We start from the raw sequence: 24,519 nt of genomic DNA, 5'->3' as shown, positions 1-24,519 counted from the left end.
AGCTTACTCTGGCCTGCACCCAGAATTTCAATTTTTTCAGGGCAAAGTTTAGAGGGAACTTGAAATACAAGACATATACTAAATAAAGAAGACCTAAAGATTTAAAGATCACATTATACTTCTCTCCTGCAAATAGTCACCAATTTTCCATCTAAAGACTAAAGTGACCGTACCCACACAAGGAAAACAATCGGCCCTGTGATGGTGACCTGTCCGGTCATTTGGTCCACAGTGACCCCAGGCTGAATAAGCAGTTAAGATAATGGGTGGATGGATCGTGAAATTGTATGGCATAATGGTTTCAGAGCTAAATTCATACTAATAACTAACAGTCAGTAAATGTGAGCCTCCCCCACTCTTCCATTTTTGCCATTTTGGTGGATATGCAATGCCAAATCCCCTAATTTGAAACCTTGAAACCTCCGTCTTAGCTGGAAATGCAACTGGAAATGTCAGTGAAATGCCACGCAAAATGTTTTAAATTAAATAACAATGAAGAGTCAGGGGTTAGATTTAAGCTCAAGTATAATGACAAACCCAGGAAGTTTCTGAAATAGCAGCCACCGTGTTGTAGCTGATCAAACCTCCACAGTGTTAAACCAGCGAATTACATTTAGGTACCTGGCCCAGATTAATTAAGAGGGGACATTTGAGATTTTGTCCTCAAACTATTTCAGTATATAAATCTAGTCGATTAAAACAAACAAACAAACAAAAAATTTAATGCTACATTTATTACATACTGCTGCTTTTTATATTCACACAGATTTACACGATACACTTTCAAGAATGTGAGCCAAATAAAAGACAGTCTATTCCCCTTCCTGTTTTTATTCTCTTAATACACTCACATCATTACTATCAACCATACCAAGCCCTGCTGCACTTCAATATGAGATCCTTGCAGTGAAGGATAATTACAATCAGTCCTCAGGCAAAGATGACTTACAACTTTTCTGGTGATCTATTTATAGACAATTGTTCTGTTGCCTCAGAATCTCCCATATTTCCTCACTTCATAAGAGATGTCCCTGGAGTCCTTTGGATGAACATAAAAGACATAAAAAAAAATGTTCTATGTGGTAATGTGGGTAATTAAACGCTACCCAGAAAAGTTCTGTTGTCCCTGAGTGTTTCCGGGGAAGCAAAACACACACACACACACACACACACACACATATATATATATATATATATATATATATATATATATATATATATATATATATATATATATATATATATATATATATATATATATATATATATATATATATATATATATATATATATATATATTTATATATATATATATATATATATATATATATATATAATTTTTGTGTGTGTGTGTGTTTGTTTGCTTTGAAAGACCCAGTGATGTATCATGCAGCGGCATGCAAGTTGGAACCGCAACGCTTAGTGTGAACAAACAGTTACGTCTGACTCACAGCAACAGAGTTTTAAAAGTAAACGATGGTAGCCCCAAAGGACAAAGCAGATACGGGACAAACATGAAGAGAAACTGGCTGCAAATCCAGAACAAATACCAAAACAAGCCACAGCAGCATTACAGATACTTCTGCATGCCCATCAGTAGCCTCCACGTCTGATAACGCCTTTTCAGTGTCCTTCAGCGATCCATAAATAACCAAGCTCCCCCTATCACTGATTCATGAGATTTCTGTCTGTCTCTCCTTGTTAACAGAGCATTCGTACTTCTGGTCTCATTCTGCTGGAAGCCATCTTGTTTGGCGCGTTGCTGCTCTACTTCCCAGTAAGTGTCCATATTGATCATACATGCCACCCACTATTCACTTACCAGTCTACTGCTACTTCATTTTTTTGTTTTCATATTAAAGTTCACAGGTCTCAGGGCCACATGCAGCTGAGCATGTCTGGGCAAACTTTGTCAGATGAACATTGGAGTGATTAGTGATTGGTGTGTGCTCGTTATGATCATGAAATGATGGAACATGCTAGTTTTCTTGTTTTATTTGATGAATAACTGCAATAAGCACTAACCCCAAGGGGAAATAAATACATATTTATCTGCAGCGGGACCATTGGGTTTGCATAAATGACCTTTACCACGAGACATGCATTTTTTTTGTCAATCCCTTGCAGACAAATTTTGCACCTGAACTGAGTGACCACCCTGTAGGGCACTGGGAAAGAAACACTCATCTCTGAGATGGAGAAGAAATAGTAATGATGGGCACTGCCAAAAGTCTCTCCTGGAAGACAGTCATAGTGTTATAAAAAGAAAGCTAAAGGGAAAAAAAGTACAGTGTCACATTCAAAAAGCTGGGAAGTCTCAGCATGAAATAGATGTGTGAATGTTGGATTGTCACCTTTGCAAAGTTTCTGAAGTGTTCTGACAGAAGTGATTATGATGCAGTTGATGCAGCAACCATACAGTAAATAATATGAAAATGGAGGTGTGATGAAGAAGAAAGAAAATCAGCTTTTTGTGTTCCTTTCGTACCATACTGGAGTGCGTTAATATAAAAATATTGCAACAACCCTGCCTAGTTCCTCAGCTGCAGCTTCAGTGGATGCTGTTACAGTACGGCACTTCTGATCATTATGTGCACTATAACAGAGAGAGTTGGACATCACAGTTGGTGCGTACTTACAGTACAAGTGTGTCCTCTTCTGTGCGTGCCTTCGCCCGCCCGTGTCGTCTGTATGTGTGAGCCAGTCCGCATGGTTGGATGACAGCGTGTGTTGTATATGTGTGTATTTACATTTTTGGACTCAGCCCACAGTGCACCTGGAGTGCTGCGTCAGGATCCCATCTTTAGAAGGGAAGCAGATGGAAGAAACCTGTGCGCCTTATAACAGAGAGATCCGATGTAGCCAGGGAATTCACTCCTTTCAAATACTTGCAGAGTGCCAACAGTGGAGCCACTGCTCTCCTCAAACACAGAGCCTGATGGCTGGAAAAAAACAAATCTGTTGGAAAGGAAGAACTTCCAGTCGCTCGGCTAAGTCTGGGGATAAAGATTTTGTTCTTATTCTAGAGCTACTGGAGAGTAACAATATGCAATGAAAAACCTGAAACTGGTTTTGTTGCCGCAGACAAAGAGCTGCAGGTGTTACATCCTTACGTGGACCACACCTTGCTCGATTTTGCATTCATCCACCCACTCCACTTTACCCCAAAGGATAATCCAGTTCCAAAACTACCCCACTCCACCCTACCCCAATACTCTGCCACTCTTGTATCGTGGCACATGTAAGGGTCTCTTTTCCCCCTTTCTTTTTCCTGCATTTCTCAGCACCTCGCCCCTCTCTTGCTACCCCCACTCCCTCATGTTTTCCTTTGATTACCTCCTCTGCATGCTCTCTCTCTGTCTCACCTCTGTGTCTGCCTCCTCTCCCAGCCTTGACGTTTGTTGCTGGTGCTTTTTTCCATTTTTTTTCCCCTTTTTTTTTTTTTTTTTTTGCTGCCACCACAAGCCTCTTCAGCTGCAGCTGCTCTGTTCTGGTGCTCAATACATTTTTAAACAGTCCATCAAGTTCTAGCACAACTTGTTTTAAAAATACTTCTACTGATTAATTGATGGAGGAGGCATGGGAGGTTGGACGCAAACCAGGAAGGCCACCTTCTCTTCTAGGCAATATAAAAATATGGCTTTTTATCGCAGTCCCCTGCGACTTTGTAGTCCACTTGAGTAGTACTGCAGAAGGTTGTGATGCTGTCTGTGTCTGCCTGTATTGTGTGTATGTGTAGGCAGAGTGAAGGATGGGTCATGAGTGTGTTTAGGTGGCTTCAAAGCTTTATATTTTCCTGTGATCATGTGCATGGATTTGCATTTGTGCATATTTGTACGGCATGTGGGTGGAAAAAGCAGCGTGGCCTAGTTTTACCTCTTATGTGCAGAGAAGATTTATTGTTTTGGTTTGTCATGTAAACCAGAAAGCTGGAAGAGGTGACGAATTGAAGGTGCCAAGTAGGATGGAAATCCTAAATATGGATTAGACTGAGGCTGAGGCAGGAGGGACAGATGGAAAAACGGAAGACAGACACTGAGACGCGAGAAAAAAACAACCTGTTGAATAGTTAAATGTTGGTCACATTTGTTCTGTCTTTATTTCAGCCTGTCTATGAGTTCCACAAAGTGACTTTTCTTTGTGTGTTTTTCTGCTGTGTTATTTGATCTGGCATTCTTATAAAAACTCTCAAAACTATTTCACTAACCTCAGGGCTGGAAGATGTACTCTGAATTTTGCACTTAAATGTGCAGTCAGTCATTTTTTAAGGTTATTTAATAGAAAAGAGAATATTGCACTCATAAATATACATTGATTAGCATGTAATTACATCGTCCAAGAAATGGATGCATTCTCATAAACTTATAATTAATCCATTAAAAATACAGAGGAGCCAGCACTAGTTCGTGATAGCTGCCATGTTCCCCCACCATATCTGAATAGAGAAGGTGGAGAAGAAGAGAACTTGTAGGCCTTCATGTGCCGTGGAGGGACATTTAAATTCATGTTCAGACTCAAGTTACACTATGTTGCCAAAAGTATTCACTCACCCATCTATTGAAATTCAGGTTTTCCAATCACTTCCATGGCCACAGGTGTATAAACCAAACACCTAGGCATGCAGACTGCTTCTACAAACATCTGTGAAAGAATGGGTCGCTCTCAGGAGCTCAGTGAATTCCAGCGTGGTACCGTGATGGGAGCAAGTCCAGTCCTGAAATTTCCTCACTGCTAAATATTCCACAGTCAGCTGTTAGTGGTATTATAACAAAGTGGAAGCGACTGGAAATGACAGCAACTCAGCCATGAAGTGGTAGGCTATGATAAATGACAGCACGGGGTCAGCGCATGCTGAGGTGCGTAGTGTGCAGAGGTCGCCAACTTTCGTCATTCTGGCTGCTACTTATCCTCCTTATTCCTGTGGCAGCAGTAAGGGGTTTGCTCAGTTTTTCACAGGACTGCACGCTTAAAGTGCAACTGAACATTTCAGTCCTGGTTAATTTGGCGATCTGTGGTTCCTGCTGGTAACAAGCAAATGCAGTTTCATACAGTATGTCTCAGAAATCTTGGGACAGCAGAAACGCACTGCTGTAAGAAATCAGGCAACTGGCCTTTTTCCATCATTTTGTGAGCAACTGCGATCTGAGTTTGTGCTCCATATGGCATCAGTCTGCTAACAGTAGGATGCAGCAAAAAGAGTTGACTACTTTTCTGAGAAGCTTTAAAAATGTTTATTTTATAATTTCTATAATTCAGATATAACTGTTACATGTATAACATCCACATCACATATATGCTGCAGATGGTGAAGGCAGTTTTCATTTGTTGGCTTTATATATTGCTGCTAGCTTTTGGATTTCTCTCTGGGGATTAATGAAACTCCATCTTAAACAATTGTATTACATTCAAACATATTTATGGATTTATTTAATATATCACAGTTTATTTCTGTGTTTTGTGTCTATTCCATTTCCTGTTACTAATTTCAATCAAAATCACACTTTCAATCGTGTATGCAGTTAGCAACTTTCAATTATTAAATGACAGTTTTCCTTTAAGCCCCTTCTCGACATGTGAGTCGTGCTCAGGCTGTCTCTTAAATTGCCCCAATTCTGAAAATGTAATCTCTATTTTCCTGCTATGATACATACATGTCCAGCTTCCAATATCAATGAATGTATCATCTGCAGCATTAAAGGAGAGCAGCAATAATTCCTCTTCTTGGGTCTGAGATGGACTTGTCTCCCCCGTCGTCTCATGACCAGCATATCAATAACACTCTCTGACACTGTGAGGTTGTGATGATGATTGCAGATGGAAGGGAACCTGTGACTGCCGTGCTCCGTGCTTTGACTCTGTGTGCCACATTTTTAATCAAGAGGTGATAGAAATGTCTTTGCATCAGAGCTGAAGTGAGTGTAAACAGAGACAATAAGGATGTTATGACAGTTTAACCACACACTGAGCCACATTTTTGAAATTCATCTTACCATCTTTAAGACTGCATTTGATTATGAAACAATCGCTGCAAAATTGTTGATGACGAGGAGGTGATAAGCTGTTATGTTGTGAGTCATCTTGAGACTCGGGTCTGCTCGTAACTTCCTGAATACCTGCATAAGATGTTGTGAGATTTAATATGTCTGTCCTTTCATCTTTCTGTCTTTGCACCGCAGTCTTTGCTCTTCATTTCCGTGGGTAACATAATGTACACTGTGATTTATATTCCCCGTTACACATTAGCTTTTCTTTGCTGTTAACGCATCTCACAGCCAGACTGTTACAGCCTCGGGGTTGGCTGGTTGCTTAGCTGAGTTTGCCACAGATGTTCTGCTTCTTTTCTGAAAAGGGAAAGAGGTTACAGGTGCTGTTGTTACTCAAGCTTAATTAACATGAATGGCTGTTGTCTTGCGAATGCCAAGGCACTGAAAGAGCAGGGATAAATCACAGCCTTATTTTTCAGAAGTGCATTTATACAGCCTATTATGATGTAGCACATTAAGTCTGAAGTTATGTGGTAATTGCAAAGGTTGCAAAGCTACAACCTTCTGTTTTTGGTTATTGTAAAACAAGGATTATATAAAAATCCAAGTATATAATGCAAAAAAAGCACTTTTGTGCCATACGCTGCTGTCCCTCCCTGACCTGGACACTGTTTACTCTGCAGCGCTGTATTACAGATTGAAAAACTGACACTTCAGCTCTCTATCCTGTTCTGATTATGCCGAGTTCAATCCAGCCTCAGCACGCAAAGTACCTGAGGCAGCAACTTATCATAGGGTTCACATTAAAAAAAAAAAATACAAGTAACTTATATTATAAAAAATAGTAGTTATAAATATCGTCCTCTTCCTGCCCAAGCAGTTAATGTCAAGGTGGAGAGGAGCTATTTTCAGGGCACACAAGCAGGCTCGGAATAAAATAACAGATGAGCTTTTGTTGGCTAAAACTAAAGTTCAGCAAATACCAAATTCAAAAAGGGGAACGCAAACAGAACACAGAGTTCAACAGGAGGACCCGACAAAGGAACAAAGGAAGAGGCAGGACTAAATATAAAGAGAGGACAGATTGCTCAGTGAGACACAGCTGGGAAGACAGAAACAGGTGGGGATGTTGCAGCACAGGTGAGAACAGCGAGCGTGGGGCAGACAATCACAATCAAGGAGGGACGACAAGATAGAAAGTAAAAGCACAGTAGACACACAAGAAAAAAGCACTTGTTAAAATAAACCAAGAAGACAGAGGGGAGCAAATGGGAACCAAAACTCAACAATATCCCCCAAACCCCCTTTAACCTGACAGTTACAGGTCATAATTTCATAATCCTACACCTCTAACTCCTTATTTTGTGCTAAAATCATTTCAATTCCCATTTCTTAATGGCTGACTGTCAAAGCTAGATATTACCCAGTTTTATACCAAACATCATTATATATATATATCATCAAAACTACTTTATATGTACAATGTAAATTCTAATTAGTTAATCTTGATAAGAAAAAGCACGCAAACCGATGAGCCTAAAATAAAAAACAAAAAACAAGTGGAACAGGAAATATTGTAACATTTTTTTAGTGTAGTGTACTTACTCAGACTGTACAGAATATTTAATATTTTAAGCTAAGTAAAGACTACTCAGAATTACTGTTTTAAACTGCTGTGACTGCTCCTCCAGTGTATGATTTTTCATTTGTATTTACTTGAATTTACTTATTAAGACCTTGCAAACTGATTGCCTTAAAAAAAAAAAGAAAATTAAGTATTAATCAGGTTAAGTCTGAGGAACTCCATCATCACTGCACTCTGAAAATAAAAGGAGAAATTTAATTATGACCACTCTGAGCTGATCAGAAATCACTACATATTTATGCCAGTTATGGATAGTGGATCTTGTGTCTTGTAGCCTTGAAGATGCCAGCAGATGTTCACAGCTGTTTTGTACATGGGTGTATCAAACAACACCTGTCCAATAAAGGACAAGTTACTCATTATTAGTTCACTTGATTCTGTTTGTTAGCTTTTAAAAATACATCACATGCTTTTATTTAAATGCAGCAAAAACAAAGCATGCCCTGATGGGTTTGCAGATTCCTCTACTTCCTTCCACTCAGATGTTGCTGCTGTGTATCGCAACAGGGAACACAAACTGTCCAATACATGTTGTTAGATAACAGGTAGGCAGGAAAATGTTCCTAACTCAATTGTTTCTCTTGCACATATGAACTCTTTGCAATTTCTGATGCAAATTATGACTGGAGCTGTTCTTGAACTGTCTTATGAGCTCTTTATTTATGAGAGTGCATCCCAGCAGGTCACCATGGAAACACTTCATGCACTTCAAGTTTTGTGTTGTTAAATAAAAAAAACAACTTTATTTATTTTGGACTAGATTACACTACACTTTACAGAGATGTTAAATAATTGATGTTTTAGGGCAGCACTGCGGTGGAGAGGTTAGAAGTGTTGCCTTACAGCAAAAAGGTCCTGGGTTTGAATCCACCTTCTGGCCAGGTTTAGGGGTGGGGCTGGGGTGTGGAGTTTGCATGTTTTCCCCATGCTTGCATGAGTTCTTTCCAGGTACTCCAGTTTCCTCACACAGCACAAGCTGTGGACATCTTGCAGCCACAAGATGTCCACTCTACCTAAAGGCTTAATTGACCCCCACTAAAATATATGTAAATAACACATTTATGCAACGTATTCATTTTTACATTCTCTGTGTTTTTATTATTGGATTTTTCAGGTGTATTGCATGTAAGGTGCCCTGAGGTGACTGTTTGATATAAATAAAATTGAATTGAACTGAATTAAGAGCTTTGAACACTGGGTGAGCACTGTTGGAGACATTGGTATTGCACCCACTGGGTACATTTTCTTATTGCTTCTCTTTTTTAATTGAATACATTTTCATTGAAATTATGTAGGAATAGATATTCAGCATGATGTAGAGCTCTAGTAAACCAAACCAAATTTGACCTGTCTAGCCTTTCTGTCACTGAAGCCCATTTTAGATCTCCAATCAAGAAAATTGCTCCGTGGGAAGTGGTAGTTACAGATTATTTACTGATTAATAATGCCTTTGTAGTCATAAGTTTAGTATATATGAGTGGAGTTAAGATCAGTGTTTACAACAGCTGTCCCATGGTTGAAGCTGAGTGTGAGTGATAAGTTATGAATACCTTCCAGGTCACTCTGAAAATGTGGAATTTGTAACCTGTTTCTGATGGCCACCTTTACAATCGACTATTGACTATAAACAATTTGGCCTTATGGCATGATCAGACAAAAGATCATGCAAGCTTTCTTCCAGAAGAAGAACAAGAAAAAAAGATTTTAAAAAGTTAGTGCATTCATCCAGTCAACATTTAACAGAGAGATTAGCCTACCTCAGAAAGGTGTCATGCTTGGACATTAGGGGGGTGATGCAGATTTTCTATGCTTCAGTAGAAATGGGCACAGACCTCCAACACTGAATCTTCAACCCAGAAGCTAGTTCTCAGGTCACCGGAGATTTAACACGTGGCTTCCCGCTGAGTTGCACACTAATGAAATACAACCGTAGAAAGAGAAATGCAAATGGAAGCTTGGATCTTTACGGCCTGAGCCTCGTCTCTGCAGCTTCTGTTACGACCTCTTCTGCAGCGGTAATAGATGCGAATTAACTCCACATCAGGCACAAAATGACACTCTGACATTTTCATGAGCCGTCGGCAAATTCTTTATTGCTTTGTTGAAACCTCTCAGAGAGACAAAACATGACAGTTTGCGCCATACATGCGCAGACACACAAGTGCACGCATGCAAATCAATGTGCAGATACACATCACGCACACTCCTACGCTTACAAAGGAGTAAGCCCTTAAATTTCTCACATCAAATGTGCTCTGGAAGCTGACATATGAGCAACGTAAAGCTAACAGATGTGGGAACTGTGGAGGTGTTAGATTAGAGGCCAAATCTGCCTCCAGCTCTGTTTCTCGTGCACTTACCTCATTTCTGTCTCAGATTTCCCTCCTGTAAATACGAGGCACGAGAAATAATCGGAGCGTCCGAAAATATGTTTGTGAGTCGGTTTGTTAACAATGCTGTGCGTCTTTGTAGGTGATGATCCTGTACTTCAATCCCAGTGTGTTTCGATGTATCCTCCTGAGGTGGGTTCGTCTGCTGGGGTTTGCCATCATGTACGGCACCATCATCCTCAAGCTCTACAGGTACCGTAAATGACAGACTGTAAGCAAACTAAAAGATGGGCATGCAGCAGCAGCTTGTTGGTTTCTGGACTGCACAATTTGAAGCTGCTTGTTTAACAAGCTGCACACATAAAGCACAGACACAAACACCAACTAATCAGTTCTAAGTAACAGACAAACAAATTACTAGAATTTTGCTCTACTTGAATCAACTTGAATTAGCTGAGGTGACGCTTAGCAGACATCTGCTCACCAAAGCAGCCTGTGCACAAGACACTTGCCTTGCCCCCATATATAGCAGTATCCAGAAGGATGACTCCTACCATAACACATGAAATCTCTCTTTGTTTGCCTGCGAGCTCCTCCTACACAATCAGGAGTTGAACTGCAGTTGGCACGCAGGTACATCTCAGGCGCCTGAAGGTTCTTATGATGTCTTCTAATGTCATCGTGGTGCCTAGCAACAACCTACCAACGTGCTAAAATGATCTGAAGTTTGTGACAATAACATCTAATTAATATCAACAAAAACTGAATTATGCACCATATATTATGACATCAGCAACAATACTGTGGCACGTATTAGTTATACATACAAATAAATAAATAAAAATCACCCCACACTTGTTATGAAGGTGGGTGAGTTATCTATAGAGAGCAAAGCCATTTTGTACCAGGCAGAAAAGATATTATTTTCATGGTTGAATCTTGGCAATTTAACATGGGTGTCTGTAGGAAATGACTCATGTTTGGAGCCATGCGCCCATTGAGGGAACTGCAGTTTTTGGCTCTTCTGTGTTGGCTTCATTTTTCAGTCCTGTTGCAGTAAACGAAAACCAAAATCACCATTTCAGATGTGACATTTCCTACTTGTTTTGTCCCCTTCCTGTCATCAAGTATTATGATTAATGTTACTTTAAAATACTAAATTGCAAGCGAAAAAACTAAACATGACCTCGTCCCGTCATCTCATACATGTGTTCTTCTCTTATCCCTTCATCTTTTCTTCGGGCCCCTCCTGCTCCCCTCCTCTCCTCTACATCCTGTCTCTTCTCCTCTCCTCCCCTCATATTAACTTGCCCATGAGTTAGTTTTTGTTTCAATAATTCAGCTGTCTCTTAGTATGCACACATGCGTGCCATCTTGCCAATAAGCACATCTGAATTTCACATCAGGTCAGATCTTGCTGCGTGTGCCTGCTGAAGTATCTGTTCACACACACTCTAGCTTCCTGCTCTTCGGCTCCAGGCTGTGTTACCGAGATGGGAGAAGGAGGTCAAAGGCCGGCCAGAGTGTTCCCTTGGCAAAATTACCAATTTGATTTTTTTCCGAGCTTGCTGAGTGGGAAGTGTGCCCCGGGGGCAAGCTCTTCTAGCCCAGGCCTACAGAATATATTAGAGATGAGATAGATTTGTCACAGTCTGGTCCAAAGATAGCAAATGAGCTGAGCAAAAAGATGAACTGACTACTTTTCCATGTCCAGATGGTGATATAAGAACATTCTGCATATGTCCCTGTATACTTGTTCCCTATTGTTCCAAACCCTACTTCAACCCATGAGCCTAATATGCTGCATTTCTCGTACCTGTTACAGCTGCAATAAAAGCCAGAAAGCAATTTTCAGATTCACAATAAACTATTTCTGCATGATTCCTGCTGGACATGTTAACAAAACACAAAAATGGAGGATTATTTTCAATACCTGAAAAGCTCTGTCTGGCAGCTTCCCTTCACACTTCCTCTGCTGGCCTCTCTCATCCCTGCAGCTCAGAGGATGGTACAACACGAATGAAACCCAACATACTTACCAAACATGATTGAATTGAGTTGATTGTGCAGTTTCTTCCTGCTCTGGTTATTTCAGATGGGCATGTTAACATGAGCAGCAGCCGGGGGCATGAGCAGCACTTACTGACCTACGCTGCTCTTAATGATTTCTTCTGCTTCTACACAGGGTGTTAAAGGTGTTCCTGTCCCGCACGGCCCAGAGGACGCCTTACATGACCAGCTGGCGGGTCCTACGGCTGCTGGCAGTCATTCTGTTGGTGGTGCTTTGGTTCCTGGTGGCCTGGACTTCCTCTGTGTGCCAGAATCGGGAGCTGAGCCGGGCTCTCATCACCGCAGGTCTCACCCCGGAGGGACTGCAGTTCAGCATGTGCCTGCTGGACCGATGGGACTACATGATGGCAGTTGGTGAGTAGGTTTGTGTGTGCGGTCTGTAATTACACATGCCTGACTTTAAAGAAATCCGAATAAGAAATAGCAACATTATCCAGATCGAGAAAAGTGCTACTTACAACTTAACTGGAAGGAGCTTTAGGGCTTACAGTTTGGTTCCAGGCTGCTTGGATAAGCCTTAAGATTAGGCTCAGTTTAAAAACTTTATTTTTAGAAGGGAAAAAAAAAAAAAAGCAGCATGTATGTTGATGATAAAAACTTCCTGGTGACAGTAGTGCAGTGGAGCAGTGATGTTTTTCTAAACTTATGTTTGCCTTGTACACATTAAGGAGTTACTTGAAGAAGAGGTTATCAAACATGTAGGTATATAAATTTAAATGATGAATTTGTTTTGTAAAAGTGCATCTCTACCCTCCATTAGCTGAATTTAGACAGTACTTAAACCTGTGTAGCCAAAGAGGAAGGCAAAGATCGGTGTAAAGAAAAGGTATGTTTCCCTGCCCATCTTATTATATTAATTATAGTATTATATAGCCTCTTAATGACTAGACTATTTAACATTGTCATGATAATAACCATAAGAGTGAATAGATTGCAGAAAGTTGTGGTTAGTGAAAGCCCACATGTCCTTGCATGTTACAGTAAATCTCTTAAAGACAGATTCTTAAAGCAGGAGGCAGCGATGTGCACCTCACTGAAGCCAGCGTGACAGCAGGGGAGACTAATCTTGTTGGGAGAGAGGGAATGGATGGATCCCTGAGAGCTGCTCGGGCTGTGTCTGAAGACTGATAGACAGACAGACAGAGAGAGTGGAAGTGGCAGAACAGAAGAAGAAAGAAGCCTGTAAAGTATGAAACTTGTAGGGATGTGGGCACCGATGCAGAGAGGGAGTTTTCCACCATCACAGGAGTGGAGAATTTGAGAGAAGGAAACAGGGGGGAGCCTGTGGAGGAAGGACAGCTAAGGATACTCTAGAGACAGGAGAGAGGAACGGCATCTTTGCGTGTTGTGTTTGTGTGTAGCAGTGACAGCCTCTAATAAACACTGCGTGCTAAATGGCACCAACCTCGGGAATCATTTGCATCTATGTAGGTGTGTGTCTGTGCCGGTGTGTATTTGGGGGTGCGTTCTTGATGAGAAGGGAAATGAGGGAGCCCCGCTGTCTGCTCTGACAGCCAGCATAAGCATGGTGTGGTGTGCTGAGGCTACACTGAAGGACAGGACGCATCCGGCAAAGCTGCTTTGGAGGATTTTAACAACAGTGCATGTCATGCTTGTGAAAATTAGCCTAATTGCTTTTCTGTGTTTTTCCTTGTCTTGCCATAATCTTGACAGGCGAATGCATGTCAGTGTAATAAAAAAAAAAAAAGCGCATAAATCATTTGCTAAAATGCAAAGCAATACAGAGCTGATACAAAACATCATTGATCATGTCACCGAGAATTATTGTAAATCCTCAATTAATCTGCATTAATTGGAGTTGTTATCATTTCCGTCTTGCAAGCAGCTCTCCGTACATCCCGATTCAGAGGCTAAGCGCTACATAATTAGTGATGATTTATAGATGGGCCTATTCATTAATATTAATGGTCTGTAATCACTGTAAAGACTTTATGGAGTCAGATGCCAACACAATCCTTGGCACAGATCTCGGTGCTGTTCCAAACAAACAGGAGGCGAACCTCTGACTGACTTTATTATTTACAGTTCTCATAAAGCACTAAAAACATTTTTATTTGAAAACATTGGGGGGGGGGTTTTGTTTAGTTTTTTTTCTCCTGGCAGTAAAAGTTGCATAATGTTTTTGTTCTAGTCCAGACAGAGATATATTAGATTGCTTCAAGTTATAATTTCATACCTCCATAATGCAGCAACCCTGAAGAAACCCTGTTCTTCACATTTCAAAATAATTACTATTGATTTTTGTAACTGATGGTCTTTAAAATGTAATTACACTGACACTTTGGATGATAACGAGCTACTGTATCTGTGCACATATACTGCACTGTATATTCCGAAATGTGTCCGACTGTGGAGACAGCTGGATTTTTAAAGGAACCTTTCCTGTAAACTGCTGTCGACCTGAGATTAGAGATGAGATTCGGCGATCGCAGGAATGCGTCACCACGCTGTCGAAGATACAGATATAGGAAGAAAACACTGCAAACATGAGGAAGTCTTGTAAAATTAGAAGCTTCAGAATTCTATATGTCATTACTGTCACGATAATCTAAGACTCAAAAAGGGTTCGGGATCATCTTCTCCGATTTTACTTTTCTAGATAAATGATTTCTGTTATTGCAATAGACACTAAATTAACATCCAGAGCAATAGTTCAAAATTTGTGGCATAGTTGTTGGTGCCAGATGAGTTGGATTAATTGTTTAAAATCAGCTGATCTGCTGGGATTTTCTCACTCAGTCACATCTACATCTTTACAGACAATGATCCAAAAAAGAGAAAATATCCAGGGAGCAGAAGTTCTCCGGGTGAAAGTGCCAGAGGACAGAGGAGAATGACCAGACTGTTGATTAGAAGGCAACAGTAACTCAAATAACAGTAATTCAAGTGAGCACTCATTACAACCAAGGTATGCAGAAGAGCATCTCTAAAATCACAAGACACTCGAAGCTTGAAGTAGTTGGGCTACAGCAGCAGAAGACCCCACCGTGTAGCTAAGAGCAAGAAGCACAGGCTACAATTTGCAAAATTAGACAGCAAAAGGTTGGAAAACTGTTGCCTGCTCTGATGAGTCCACGGTCACCAGATCTCAATCCAGCGCCTATGGGATTGAGATCTGGTATGCAGCAAATTTTTGATGCTATCATGACAATATGGACCAAATCTCTGACAAATGTTTTCAGCACATTTTTGAATCTATGCCAGATAAATTAAGGCAGATCAGAAGGCCAAATGGAGTCCAACCCTGCACCAGGAACGAAGTGGGTCGCTCTCTGTTGGAGAATGAGATGAGACAAAAAAAACAACATTGAAAGACCTGGAAAATGGCTTAAAACCACACAGGTGGCTAAGGCTACTGAGATTGATGTAGCTACATTTGCCCTCATTCTTGGAATTTTAAAAATGTCTGTTTTACTGTAGCCAACAGCTTAATACTTGAGTTTCTTTTACCACACAAATAAAGCAAAAAGCAAAATCTTAAATCATTCTGTTAAAAAGAATTTCTGAAACCTAATCCCCCCGAGGCCACGCTCTGTGTCGCTGTCATCTGTGGTGGGAGTGTAGGAGGTGGTAATGTAAAAAAAAAAAAAAAGACATCTGGGTCAAAGCTCTTAAAAGTTCTTCTGAACTCCATGCATCTCTGTCCACCTTTCCTTCTGCATGGCCTGTTCATATTCCCTCATAGGCCCCTCTCATCTTTCATTACAGTCTCAGCATGTCAGCCAAACACCTCCACAGGGTTCTCATTCAGACGGCACAGATGTCAGATGAATGGAAAGGAGCGCACGTTTGAAAGGAGCTGTAAACTCTTTCAAAAAATATTTTAGGGCCTGTGACAAAAACAGTTAGGTTTGGGAACTTAAATCTTTGTTGCACAATTCTGAAAACTGAAACCAGGAAGAAGCGGTTAGCCGCGCTGCGTCCAAAACGCCTTCAAAGCTCAGGATTTAACGTGTTGTTTCTCATTTAGTTTGAGCCGCACACAAATGCAAATGTGAAAATCGATTTTTGGTTTAAGTGGGTGTTTTGCTTTTTGTCAGTCTAGTGCCTGAAGAGACACTATCCTGACATCAATGATCACTTTTTCTGTTTAGCTACCCACGCATAAACAACACACACTTTTTTGTTTTTATTTGTTTTTGTGGGGGGCTTTTTGTATGGATTTCACTACTGAGATATAGGTGTTTGATTGGTGCGCTTTGGATGTACTCGAAGACACTTCAGTTGTTCTCTTTTCCTGCTTTCCGTCTTTTTGCTTGGATAGGCTAATTGCCTCCCAGCTCCAGCTTTGTGAGGAGAGTATTGATCCTCTCATCTGATTCCCAGAAAGAAAGCAAATTTGATCTTTTCTCAAAATGTTGGACTATTAAATTAAAGATTTAGGGTAAGTTTGGTATATTGTTCTGTCAAAAGACAAATGGCAGCTACACACACTAAATGTGGTCAATAAAAAATAATAAAACGCACAAATATATATATAAAAAAATCTTTCTGCTGTCTTTTGTTGCTCAGCTGAGTTCCTGTTCCTGCTGTGGGGCGTGTACCTGTGCTACGCTGTCCGCACCGTACCCTCGGCCTTCCACGAGCCACGTTACATGGCTGTAGCCATCTACAATGAGCTCCTCATATCAGCCATCTTCCACATCATCAGGTGGGTGGAGAAAATTAGATTTGATGGAACAGGCATGGGTGGGCATGAACAGTGGGGGAGAGAAAGAGATACGGTCATGTGAGTTATGCTCTGACTGAAGGAGAGAAAAGAAGAAGGAAAATGTGGAGCAGACGGTACGAGAGACACACGAACCTGAGCTAAGGACGTAGAACAATCAGGCATCTTACCCTGACGCTTACAGCACAACCTGTTTAATCCTAATCACAGAGATATTTGTCTGTTAGAGCAGCTTTCACAACTGCAGAGCATGTCAGTTCATCCACCCCCTTCATCAGGGAAATGAATAGTGTCAGCAGACAGCAGGGTAAGCCAGATGAAAGGAGGTGAATAAAAAATGTCTTCCCCAAGCAGAGACATCATATTCCAGTGCCTAAAATAAACTCTGTGCCTCGCCACTGACTGTGCCTGCCACTCTTTCTGTGTCTCACAGAGGTGGGATGTAACTCAGTTTTTTAAATATTTTAGATGTTCTTTTTCATTTAGTATTTGTCTTATAATTTCTTAAAAATTCCTTGAAGTTGCTCAGAGTAAGGTCAGGTTTAATGGATTTTCATGAAGCAAAAGTGATGGAGGTTTTCCGCCTCTCCACTGAGGTTTTTTTTTTTTTTTGGCATTTTTTAGCTTATTGTGGTTTTCCAACTTAAATGTGTCACTTTCAGCGCTCATATGTTAAACTTCTCAGGCAGCTGGATCATTCCATTAAAAATCAATGCTTCCCACCTGACCCCTTCAGAATCAGCTCATTATTTTGTGCCTATTTAAAGAAGCTATGCAAAATTTTTGCTTCATATGATGACAGTTTTCTATGTTGTGAGCTCTTGAAGGACAGTTTCTCCAGCATTTTAACTTCATAACTACAGGAGTCAAATACATTTAAGCGTTATTAAAAACTACAAGCAGATTAGTTTACACCTACTCCAAATGTCACAATATAAAGCCAAAATCTTGGGGGTGGGTGGGGTTCCAGATTTTCTTTAAAGTTTGGACATCGGCTGCATTTTCACTCATTTTCAGTCCAGTTCTTGTACCTGTACCTTGTACCTGTACCTTGTACCTGTACTTTTTTTTTGTTTGTTAAGCAACTTAATGCTGACCTCAAGCATAAAAAAAGGTGCCTAACTCAAAGGATGAACCAGTGTTGTGTCTACACAGACAATTTGGCAAAGAACCCATTTTAAATTGTGTCTTTAGGCACTAGTTGACAGGCCACTAGTGTTACTGGTGGCCTGTCAGAAAAAAAAACTTCTTTGTTCCCATTTCTTTCATTGAATCTATGAAAAATGCCAAAGGGAAGAAGGTTTGACAGCATAAAATAGTATTTTTGCACTAACAAGGTGATTCCCAAAGAGCTGCTGAAAACTTGGCATTTCTCAACAGGGTGTGCAGTGTGTCCTTAAAAAATGAGGAAACTGAACAAGTGGAGGACAAAAGAAAAAGTGGCAGGTCCGAAAACAGCAGATGAACAGTATCTGAAAGTGGTGCTGGAGATCTTGTCAAAAAAATTCCATCAAAACTGATTTAATTTTTCAGCATATTGTCATTTTCATAACAATGATCCCAAACACACTGCCAGTGCAGTAAAAGCATACCTGCACAGAGAAACATACAGTGGAACGGCCTGGATCGGCCTTCCCAGAGCCTGAAACTCAACATTACTGAAGCAGCATGGGATCATGTTGTCCAAGAATGGGATAAAAAAGGCAGCCAACCTCCAAAGAAGAGCTTTAAATGTCCTTCAAGAAGCCCAAAGAACTATTCCTGAAGACTGCTGAAAGAAATGAGAAGAAAGCTGCCTCAGAGAGTTCAGGCTGTGCTGAAGAATAAAAGTGCTCACACCAAATATTGACCTTCAAACTTGTTAGAATTGTACAAACTCTGGTTCCGCCTTATTTACTGTATTTCCATTTATGTTTGCACATGCTTCAATAAGGGTGGCGTGGTGGGTAGCTCTACCACCTCACAGTTACAATAACATCTAGAAGGTCTGGGTTTGATTCCACCTTGGCCCAGGCCTCTCTGTGCAGAGTTTGCATGTTCTCCCCCTGTCTAGGTTTTCTCTGGGGACTCCAGTTTCCTCCCATGGTCCAAAGACATGCAGTTACTGGGGTTAGGCTAATTGGTCACTCTAAACTGCCCACAGGTGTGAATGTGAGCGTCAACGGTTGTCTGTCTTTCTGTGTTGGCCCTGTGACAGGCTGGCGACCTGTACAGGGTGCACCCTGCCTCTCGCCCTATGTCAGCTGGGATAGGCTCCAGACCAGGATAAGTGGAAGAGGATGGATGGTTCAGTAAATCTCTGCACCTATTTCCTATTTTCCGAGCAAAACATAACGAAATGATTGGTGGCTCAAGACGTTTGCACAGCACTGTATATCCAACTTTAAGCATCAGCATCATGTTTCAAATTTCAAGAATGTCTATGATGACCAGTAGAGGAACAGACGCGAGCGTCAGTGAATATGTTTCTACACGCCTTCTGGATGAGCATTCAGTCCATGTTTAGCTAACACTTTATTGCTCTACCATGTTTTGGCTTGCGGCCTTCATCACAATCACCGTGGTGACCCCGATGAAGGCCAAAACGTGTTGGTCAAGCAATAAAGTTGTTCTGTATACCACAGATGTTGCTGGAGCTTTGACCTCACAAGACTCCTAAAGCAAAGGATGTTTTGTGAGTCCTGCTGCAGCGGAAATAAAACGGCTTTTACAGAGAGCCCGCAGGAGCCTCGGGCAAAACATTCCATTTGTCACACTTTCTCCGATAAAACTGTTTCTGATTGAATATTCTTTCATTTGGGCGACAGTCTATTGTGCTCGGTGATACAAGGAGGAAAAGATCACATCCTTTTAATCTGTTGAGAAACTGAAATGTCCAGTGGGTACACCTTCATCAGCTCTGGGAAACTTATAAATCAAGCTGTTCTCATTTGCTGGAGAATAAAACATTGTGAGCTTTTTTTTTTTGAGCTGAGTCTATATGCTGCTGCAGTCCAGAGATAAGACTGGACTTGTTCTGTGTGTGTGTGTGTGTGTGTGTGTGTGTGTGTGTGTGTGTGTGTGTGTGTGTGTGTGTGTGTGTGTGTGTGTGTGTGTATACAGAAAACATACTCACACTATTCTTTTTGGACTAATTCTAAAGTGAATTATGATTGGGATTATTAAGACAAAAGCTAATGAATGAGCCAGTGAGTTGTGACTCTGTGGTAGACTGTAAATTGCGGTGAAATGATACAGGCGCAAGCGGCAATAATAGCAGTGACCTAGCCGGGGCGGGGTGCGCTCCTGTTTGCTAAATGCAGGGACAGCAGAGCTCCGAAAGTGAAGCGGTGAAATCCTCAGCCCGGCGTGAGGGCGTCTCTGCAAGGCGCATCCCCTGGCGATCCACCGTTAGCTAGAACGCTATCATGTGCATAATCACATGCACCAAGCTCCAGAGGCTACTCTGACCTGGATGACTGAGAACCTACACAGACTTTGAGGCCTGTTATCTTTACTCTCATATTATGAGTGAGGCCTCATTGTCACCTAGGCTTGGTTCACATGACTTTGTATCACCTCATATTATGTTTTATTTAAATTTATGGCTGTGTGTCCCCTGAAGCATGACTCAGCAGACCAACTTGCGTTTGGATAATATGAATTATTATGGGAATAAATTCTAATTAAGTAGATTCTGTCTAAAAGTGGTGGAATAGCTTTTAATTGGAGGAGGATCCATTATTTTCTATGCATGTCAGATTTGTCACAAAGCAATTCAATTCAATTCAATTCAATTCAGTTTTATTTATATAGCGCCAAATCACAGCAAACCGTCGCCTCAAGGCGCTTTGTATTGCGGGTAAAGACCCTACAATACAAAAGCATGGGGTACTCCGGTGACATGTACTTTTACCACATGTCAGAACATGGTTGGCACTTTGCTCAGAAGTTATTGGTCTATGATCAGGTTTCAGAGGACAACACCGCAAATTGAGAAGGGTCAAAGGGCAAGTGGGCAGAGTTAGCATCCTCAGTTTATATAATGAGGTGCCTGCTCTTTGTCTTGCTCTTCTTCTTGCTTATCTTCCTGTCTCTGCATCTGTCCCTGTCTCTTTGTTTCTTTTTACTTTTCTTTTGTTCTCTCTTCACTTTTTCTTCTCCATGTGTGTATCCTTGTCTTATTTGTGCTATTGTCTGTGTCCTGGTCTTTGTATGTGTGTGATTCCTTGTTTAATGTGTGCCATGGCAAATGCTCTGAGCTTTTCGCTGTCTGGATTTTGTGTAACCAGTATGTCTAATAAACGGTCTGCATCAGATCCTGCTCATCCCGGCGAATTTTTGGAAGCTTTAGTTTTAATGGAGCTTTAACAGGATTGAATCCATTTCATCTCGGCTAGGCCAACGAAAGTAAATACATGAATTCAAAATCTGTCTTTAAACAACCAAATATACTTCTTTACATATTCATACACATGCACATATTTTTATTAATAAAGTTATTTAAATTTAAACATGGACATGAATCATATTAATCCTGCCAGTAGCTTGGACTTCATCCCGTGCAGATTTGGTTGTTCAAAGGATTGCTTTGAACAACTTTCAATTTCCACAAATTTCTTTTCCTCCCCACTGTCGAAGAAACGTCCGGCAGAACCAGGCTCAGGGAGGGACGGCCATCTGCTGCGACCACTTGTTGGATGAGGGGAAAGTGAAAAAGAAAGAGGGAAAAAAAAAAGCCAAAATGACATTTTTTTGGAGCAACTGGTGTAATCATAACTAAATGCGTATTGGATTTTCCGGTGTGGGCAGTTTGGCCAAATTTGATGAGAATAGGCTAGCAGAAAGAGGAGTGGAAAGCATCTGCATCTTTTCCTGCTAAATTGCTGGCTCTGATTTATGGTTACAAATTTAATGTCAAACTCTTCATTGTTGCTGCTCAGTGTAGAATTTAAGTATGCAGGTGGGTTCTGGACACTGCAGTCAATGCTGTACGGGCTTTTTGATTGCCATTAGGAAGGCTGCTGAGACAGAAGGAGGCTTTGCTTTTCTGGGTTCTCTATGTCAGTATGAGGGTCTCTGGAGGAACGCTGTGAGAGGCCAGGGTCAAAGAAGGGATGCCTGAGAACCTCCAAGGGTGTGATGTGCTGAATGGAATCTAAATGCAGCATCTGTTTAATCAGGCTCACCAACAAATCCTGACCATAGTGGTGAAGGGATGACAGGACCGGGGTAATAGAGGCCTTCAAATTCAAAAATTCAATGATGACATGCCTTCAATTTTTGAATTTCAGCTCACTTGGGTTGTGAGCCACCTTGGTTGATTTCTAAACAATGTCGAACACACACACACTGCAGCGTTTAATGCTTTTCACACTTTTTACTTACAATGCACTTCACTCAGCTTGATACTGCTTAAATAATTTCATTGATTTCTCTGTCACGGTGTCTGGCTTTGATTGCTTGTGGAAAATCGGTGCCAGAACGTTGCTCCTTATATCCTCTTGTTAGGCTTTTGTGTACTTTTCACTATAACGGGAGCAATCACCCTCGCTGGTTCTCGTGAATACAATACTGACTATGATTTAAAACAACCTTAATAATGGGAATGATGACATGAAGCTTTTAAAAGAAACCACAAGCTACCAAATTTGCTTCTGTGTGTTTTGACACAGTTTCTGCATGTGTCTGTGGGGCTGTCAGTGGTGACAAAAAAAAAATTGGGACTTTGCTCTTTCATGTAAAATGAAATGATTTGGTGTTTTGTTGACGGTGACAGAAAACAATGTCTCTGCTCTGTGCTGTAAACTTTTAGAAAAAATAAAAAAAACTTTTCAAAGCCATGTGAGAAAACTGGGTAACAGCATCAAATGATTAAAGAACACAAGTAAAACAACAGAATGCATTTAAACTTTTGATTTGAAGTGTCACAGGTATGTTAACACTGGTTCGTGTTAACATTTTAATGTTAATTAACAGCCAACTGCCTGCTAAAATTGTCTGTCGCCTGCGGCTCGACAGCATGAAGTAATCAAAGCCTTTAAAAGCAGTTTTGGCTGCAGAGATCTTTCATATCTGTACAGGCTGCCTTTTAAAAGCAACCGACTTCTTTCCAGCGAACAGCCGCTTTTATAATTTTCACACAGTTGTGCTTTTATCCCTGTGTTTACAGTTTGCTTTTAGAAGTGGAGGGAACGCCTCGGGTTGTGGTACATTTAATTCTGTTCCCAGCGTCCGGAGAGTCACTAAATGCTGTGTTTGCATGTGCGTCTGAGCGTATTTCACAGACGCACCGTGCGCTCTGTTCAAATGGCTGCCGGTGAGTACACAGACTTTCTCCTGTTGATGCATGTCTGCAGGTTCTCTCTGGTGCCGGGACTGCACCCCGACTGGATGCTCATGTTGTTCTTTGCTCACACTCATCTGACGGTGTCTGTGACTCTGGGCCTGCTGCTCATACCTAAGGTGAATATGCCGCTGCTCTTACGGACCGCAATGGTTACTAGTTTCATGGGCTTTGACTTAATAATCAACAAAACATTCTTTAGCACCAAACTCCTCATTAAAAAACGTATAAAAACTATGTTTCATGATTAAATATGCAGTGGGAATTTCTAATCCCAGAAGAAGGAGAAGTCAGCACATAAGATTCGTGTTACAGAGCGATGTAAAAAATTAGCACTTTTAACTTTTAATGTGCTGATCACAGGATTATTCAAGGTACATTTTCTGCTCCATTATATTTCTACTACTCTTTTTTTTTTTTTTGGCTGTATCTATTATCTAAGTTATTCTATGGCAGAGAGAGAGCTGTCTGATACTGGGCAGTATGCTTCAGCATGCCTCGGGAGCCTTCATAATTTTATCATTTCTCTTGGCCCTGCACAGATTCAAGACAGTCCCATAAGACAGCTGAGCCTCTTCAAAGTTTTACAGTAGGGGTGGTGTTCTTTGACAGCATAGCTGCTATTGTTTCCTTGATAAATCAAAACCCCGGTCATGGAGACCTCTGCTGTGGCAGAAACTACCACAAAGGTGATCTAAAGTGGTTTGGTAGTTTGTCTGAAATCCTCAAAAATGTGCATGATGCAGTCATGAAACTTTATAAAGGTGCAGTTAAGATCAAAATAAAGGCAAAGTCTGCAGATGGATGTGGTGCATATTTTTCTTATAGCAAACTGCATTTAAACACCCTAATAATATTAGCAGTTGGGGTCACAACAATATCAGGCTGCTTATAAACAGTTTTGTAAGCTTTTCCTCAGCTATGAATGCCTTTAACATCCTTCCTTATCTCTTCAGAAAAGTCTTTTCTTCCTCCTCATGTTCAGTGTGACACAGTGATACATTTTTCAGTGCATTGTGTGATGATTGCACTGGTAATACTAATTGAAAATGATAGACTGCTTAAATTTATTTAGGTTTGAGTTTCTAAGCTGTAACAAAAGGCTGCTTTGGAAACTCTGTAAGTGTTTATACTTTATTGTTCTGCAAACCAAAAAGATAGAGAAAGCGTAGAGGGCATAAATAGACATCAATTTCAGCACTTTATAGAAAGAGCCAGACCATTGTTTCATTGAAGTGCACGACTACTTGTGTACTGCATATACTTTGGGTCACATAAGAGTAACTTAATTTGGGAAAACAAAAATCTCTTCAGTGCTCTGTACATTTCCTCATTATGCATTGAGAGCGAGTGCACTTAAACAGGTAATTGTAAAGACTCTATTATATTCATTGAGCACAGGACAGATTTTAAGGTCCCCAAATGAACTCAGAATGTGTCATTTCTTACCTTGAACATAAGCGTAACTTGTTTAC

The 24,519-nt window shown here is 40.8% G+C and overlaps 1 protein-coding gene across 1 annotated transcript in view; it reads left to right on the top strand.

Moving 5' to 3' along the window:
• gpr158b (G protein-coupled receptor 158b) overlaps positions 1-24,519 on the top strand; it is a 67,490-nt gene that overhangs the window by 33,422 nt on the left and 9,549 nt on the right. Inside the window, exons 6-10 of the mRNA XM_030751522.1 lie at positions 1,709-1,777; positions 10,102-10,211; positions 12,145-12,383; positions 16,563-16,701; positions 23,058-23,163. Of these exons, the coding sequence (XP_030607382.1) occupies positions 1,709-1,777; positions 10,102-10,211; positions 12,145-12,383; positions 16,563-16,701; positions 23,058-23,163 (663 nt within the window). The remainder of the gene's footprint in view (positions 1-1,708; positions 1,778-10,101; positions 10,212-12,144; positions 12,384-16,562; positions 16,702-23,057; positions 23,164-24,519) is intronic.

This window comes from Archocentrus centrarchus, chromosome 17 (genome assembly GCF_007364275.1).
Source record: "Archocentrus centrarchus isolate MPI-CPG fArcCen1 chromosome 17, fArcCen1, whole genome shotgun sequence".
Lineage (NCBI taxonomy): Eukaryota > Metazoa > Chordata > Actinopteri > Cichliformes > Cichlidae > Archocentrus > Archocentrus centrarchus.
This window is presented reverse-complemented; position numbering and strand designations above follow the sequence as displayed.